We start from the raw sequence: 5,900 nt of genomic DNA, 5'->3' as shown, positions 1-5,900 counted from the left end.
CAGTCAATGGCGCCCTGCACCAAGGGGAAGGCCACGAATCTTGCAAATCCCACTGCACGCTGATGCTGCCTCTCCAGGGCCATGGGGAAGGAGATGAATTGGCGTCTCCTTCTGAAAAGGGCATCGGTCACCTGGCGGATGCAGCAATGCATGGCGAACTGGGATATGTTAGCAATGTCCCCAGCAGCGGATTGGAAGGAGCTGGTGGCATAGAAGTTCAAGGCCACTGTCACATTCGCTTCCACCGACAGAGACGTCCTGCACCTGAGCTTTGGACGCAGATCTCTGCGAAGCAGCTGGCAGATCTCTGCAACCACCTCCTTTCGGAATCTCAGCCTTTTTACACATCGCGCGCCACTCATGTTGAGGTAGGAGCGCTGCTGGCGGTATGCCCTGACTGGGTAAGGCCTATGTTGCCGACGCCTGTTGCCCCCTCTGCGTCTAGCCAGGGCTGCCCCTCTCACACCACGTCTGTGAGCCCTACGGACATGACGCTGAAACTCAGCGTTGGCACCCCATGCAGCCCCCATAATATGCTGCCAAACAGTCAAATATCCAAGAGGCCACTTGCAACGCTCTGGCCTGAAGCCAAAAATACCTGAGCTAGTGTTGGGCCAAACCAGTAATCTCTCTTCCTTGTTGTCTCTCCAGAAATCCGTTGCACAAGAGTGTTTGCTGCAAAATGGCTGCCCTTTATAGTGCAGGGTAAGTGCCCTTTAATTTGCGCTCTCTGGGGCCCGCGTCGGCTCTGTTGCGTTCCACTAAACAAGCGTTCGAGCCGCCAGCCGCACAATGGGGCGGTCCCACTGAAGTTCTGGATCGGGGCGCGCAAAGGGCGTTGCACGAGGATATGACGTCATTTTCTGCGTGCGCAGGTGAGCGCGCGCTAAGACTTTGCGCCGACGTTAAATGTCTACTTATTTTGGGGCGAGGCGCAGATCGCGCTGTGCCCGGACGCTACACGCATAGCGCCCGAAATTCACTTCTCTTAAGGCACTAATGGCTGGCGCAACCAACAGAATTTCTAGGCCTACATGTCTAATATAATTCAGGCTACCTTTGCATGGTGATTACAGACTTTTACATTCAATTCACACACGCAGTTCTAAATCCACAACTGGTGATTATAAGATACTGATGATACAGATAGTGAAACAACTATTCTAAAAAATCACTGGTCCATGATAACCTTAGAGTGTGCAAAAAAAGTGCTCCACCCGCTCCCACGGTTTTCTGCTCCGGTCAGTTAGGTTAAAATTACCCTCAGCAAATCAACCATTCTCATCGCTCACGATTTTGTTTGCCATTGTCTTCAATGGAATACCCAGATGTAAAACGGGCAGACAATCCACTAACACTAGCTTCTCTCCCCGGGAAATAAGATTTAAAATTAACCCCCTCTTTATCGGAAGTATAGTGCTAATTTTAACGTTGCGCCAGTGTAGAAAATGGGTTGTAATGGGTCGTCCGCCTGCCTCCCTCTCCGGACTCTCCTTTGAATGGAAAACCGACAGAAGGATATCATGATCAGCCAGTCTGACATCACCCCTTTCGATCACCAGAAGTTAAAATTACCCACAGCAGTAAATGGAAATGGAAATATGGTGGTTGCTGTAATGATCCCATCACTCCCACTCACATTATCTTAGAAAGTTGGCAATCGGCGGGCCCACTTTACGCCTCTCCCGGATTTCTTTTCAATCAAATGGGAAGCAAAACCGGGAGAGGTTTAAAACGGGTGGCCAATTGGCTATCACCCGGTTGCTCCCCACGATGTAAGTGAAAATTCAACCCCGGTACCCAGAGGACAACTTCTCTCTGCATGTCTCATAACCTAACATGAAGAGGCTCCAAGAAATCTTCCCGTTTTCTGTCTCATGTGATTAGATAGGGAGACCAGAGTGACCGTTTTTTCTATCTGCCCGATGTCCCCACATATTGTGACAAGAGGTATCTATCCGCCATCTTCATCCTTAGCGTTCAGAGGGGATGTTCGTTCTATCTATGTCACGCAAACTGCCTCGCCTCGTCCACTGAAACTTTCAACCATGGATGCAGGCGGAAATTTTAAATATTGGAATAGTAAAAATACAGGTGCCATTGGATTGGCCCCTCGTTATAAACCCGTCAGAATTCCCTTTCTATTAACTTTATGCTTTATGTGTTCTATGGGTGCGGTACCATTGTGGTTGCCTTACTGGGCCAGTAATCCAGTAGACCTGGACTAATGATCCCGAGACTTCAGCTTGGGAATTTAAATTCAGTTACTTACATAAATCTGCAATAAAAAACTGCTAGAAACATAGAAACATAGAAAAATAGGAGCAGGAGTAGGCCATTCGGCGTTTTGAGCCTGCTCCACCATTCAATATGATCATGGCTGATCCTCTAACTCAATACCATATTCCTGCTCTCTCCTCATATCCCTTGATGCCTTTTGTGTCTAGAAATCTATATCTCCTTCTTAAATGTATTCAGTGACTTGGCCTCCACAGCCTTCTGTGGTAGAGAATTCCACAGGTTCACCACCCTCTGAGTGAAGACATTTCTCATCATCTCAGCACTCAATGTCCTACCTCATATCCTGAGACTGTGACCCCTTGTTTTAGACCCCCCCCGAGTCAGGGGAAACATCCTCCCTGCATCCAGTCTGTCTTGCCTTGTCAGAATTTTATACGTTTCAATGAGATCCCCTCTCATTCTTCTAAACTCTAGTGAATACAGGCCTAGTCGACTCCATTTCTCCTCATACGACAGTCCTGCCATCCCAGGAGTCAGTCTGGTGAACCTTCACTGCACTCCCTCTACGGCAAGTATATCCATTCTTAGGTAAGGAGACGAAAACTGCGCACAGTACTCCAGTTGTGGTATCACCAAGACCCTGTACAACTGTAATAAGACACCCTTGCTCCTGTACTCAAATCCTCTTGCAATGAAGGCCAACATACTATTTGCCTTCCTAATTGCTTGCTGCACCTGCATGTTTGCTTTCAGTGACTGGTGTACAAGGAAACCCAGGTCCCTTTGCACATCAACATTTTCCAATCTATTACCATTTAAATAATACCCTACCTTTCTGTTTAATACCGAAGTGGATAACTTCACATTTATCCACTTTATACTGCATCTGCCATGTATTTGCCCACTCACTCAACTTGTGTACATCGCCTTGAAGCCTCTTTGCATCCTCCTCACAACTCACAATCCTACATAGGTTCGTGTCGTCAGCAAACTTGAAATATTACATTTGGCTCCCTCATCCAAATCATTGATATATATTGTGACTAGCTGGGGCCCAAGCACTGATCCCTGCGGTACCCCACTAGTCACCGCCTGCCACCCCGACAAAGACCCATTTATACCTACTCTCTGTTTCCTGTCTATTAACAAATTTTCAATTCAAGCCAGTTTATTACCCCCAATACCATGTGCTTTAATTTTGCACACTAACCTCTTATGTGGGACTTTATCAAAGGCCTTCTCAAAATCCAAATACACCACATCCACTCGTTCTCCCTTATTTATTCTACCAGTTACATCCTCAAAAAACTCCAGTAGGTTTGTCAAACACGATTTCCTTTTCATAAATCCATGTTGACTTTGTCTAATCCCGTTTATATTTTCTCAGTGTCCTGTTATCACATCCTTTATAATAGACTCTAGTATTTTCCCTAGTACTGATGTTAGGCTAACCGGTCTGTAGTTCCCTGTTTTCTCTCTCCCTCCTTTTTTAAATAGTGGGGTTACTGTTGCCACCCTCCAATCTGCAGGAACTGTTCCATAATCTATAGAATTTTGGAAGATGACAACCAATGCATCCACCATTTCCATGGTTACCTCTTTTAGCACTCTGGGATTCAGATTATCAGGCCCTGGGCATTTATCAGCTTTCAGCCCCATTAATTTCTCCAGCACTGGAATCAGTAACGACGACCATGAAAATACCGGATTGTGGTAAAAACACATCTGAATCACTAATGTCCTTTAGGGAAGGAAATCTGCCATCCTTACCTTGTCTGTCCTATATGTGACTCCAGACAGCAATGTGGTTAACTCTTAACTGCGCTCTGAATTGGCAACTTACCACCACCTCCTCAAAGACAATTAGGGATGGACAATAAATGCTGGCCTTGCCAGTGACGCCCACATGCTGTTAATGAATAAAAAAATAACTTGAATGGAATGTGGCTGGGGTTTTATAATGCCCAACATCACCAGTTTCATGCTGAAAGGTAAAATTGATCACAGGAACTACAGCAGACATAAAACAGGCGAAACGGATTCACAGGTGGTTACACACACACCGCATGATTGTCTCTTACATTAATGTCTATTGAAATTCAAATTGTGCGGGGTGTATAAAGGGCGGCCCATACCATATTGCCATTATACGCTTGGATCCGACGTCCTTGTGTATTGGTCCCCGATAATCAAAAATGGTGAAACGTTGTGAAGTTTCACTTACTGTAAGAGAAACTGTCAGTACCGCGTTCCGTTATTAGAGCCTACATGATGAGTTTCAGAACATTAGAACCAGTATCAGATCTTTCCGCTCATGGGGAGACTGTGTTTCTGGGAAAGGATGAGATGCAACATATGGGACGACCTGCCTCACCGAACTGACCGGGTGATGATGTCCAACCGAGATACTGGACAATTAACTCTGATTGAATCAGATTGTTTTCGTTGCTTAAATTATTTAATAATGAGAGAAAATGGATATTTCACAATGTTCTTAATCTCCTCTCGGAATCTCTTCTGGGTCAACGCATAAATGCAGGTGTTTGTACAGGAGCTGGAATACATCAACAGAAGCGTGATTCTAATCGCCAAATAAAGTGAGTTTGGACCCTGGAAAGATACTGACTCGGTCAGCTCAAAACAGATGTCAACTATCATAACTGGCATCCACAACACAATAAAGCTCCCCGAGATAGCGAAGAGCAGAATGATGGATGTTCTTCGGTTCTTCATCTCGGGATCACTGCTGCTCTCCCCAGTGCTGCGGCTCTTCAGGGCTCTGCGAGATCTACTGGCCACTAAGATGTGCCTGGCAGTGAGAGAATTCAGCAGCAACAGCAAAGGAAATGGCAATAATGGGACTGAGAGATTGGTCATCCATTTGTAAGCTATCCATGTTGGGGAAGAACCATATCCCTTTACTGTACGGCAGCCCCACTCTATATCCCCAACAATATAGTAGGGCTCATAACGGAAATAAACTGGAATGTTTATCAAAAAGCTGAGCACACCCACGATCGTTAGAACCACAGTGGCAGTTCTTTCAGTGCAATATTTTAATTTTAGTTTCTGACAACAAATGCTTATGAAGCGGTCAAAGGTGAACGACAATGTGGACCAGACAGAGAGGTGAATGCTAGATTCTTGTATAAAGGCACTAAAACGACACACATTAGTGTAGCTCAAGAATGAGTCCGGGAAATGATATCTAAAGATGCCTTGTGCAGTCACATTGAAGAGACAGACCATTAGATCTGCTGTTGCCATGGTTACCATGTATCGAGTGATTCCTTTGGCGAGACCACACTTTCCCCGGGACAGGATGACAACTGCCATCAGATTCGCTGCAAGAAATTGGACAACAAGTCAATTACCAAAGCAATAGATCAGCGATGTGAAATGACACCTCAGTGGATTGGAGCTGTTCGGCACATCTGGACTGGGAAATTGTTACATGTTTCCATCAGTGTTACAGGGCCCTCCCATACTAACTGAGTATGGTCCCTCCTGCCGATGTCTTAAACAACCTTCTTTTAAAAGGCATTGGTTTACTGCATACCGTTCTGGCCACCACATTACAGGAAAGATGTGATTGCATTACAGAGGGTACAGAGGAGATTTACGAGGATGTTGCCAGGACTGGAGAATTGTAGCTATGA

At 45.6% G+C, this 5,900-nt stretch overlaps 1 protein-coding gene across 1 annotated transcript; it reads right to left on the bottom strand.

Annotated features, from left to right (window-relative positions):
- Window positions 1-4,695: 4,695 nt before the first annotated feature.
- On the bottom strand, window positions 4,696-5,549 carry LOC147095789 (putative G protein-coupled receptor 139). Its single transcript, XM_085974016.1, has one exon. It carries the CDS (start codon window positions 5,515-5,517, stop codon window positions 4,696-4,698), a length of 822 nt encoding a protein of 273 aa, XP_085830142.1. The 5' UTR covers window positions 5,518-5,549.
- Between the last annotated feature and the right edge of the window lie 351 nt (window positions 5,550-5,900).

The sequence above is a fragment of the Somniosus microcephalus genome, unplaced genomic scaffold (genome assembly GCF_052327205.1).
Source record: "Somniosus microcephalus isolate GS21.2 unplaced genomic scaffold, FLI_Smic_1.0 unresolved_chr1, whole genome shotgun sequence".
Taxonomy (NCBI): domain Eukaryota; kingdom Metazoa; phylum Chordata; class Chondrichthyes; order Squaliformes; family Somniosidae; genus Somniosus; species Somniosus microcephalus.
Note: the sequence above shows the minus strand (reverse complement) of the source record. Positions and strands in the feature narration are given on the sequence as shown.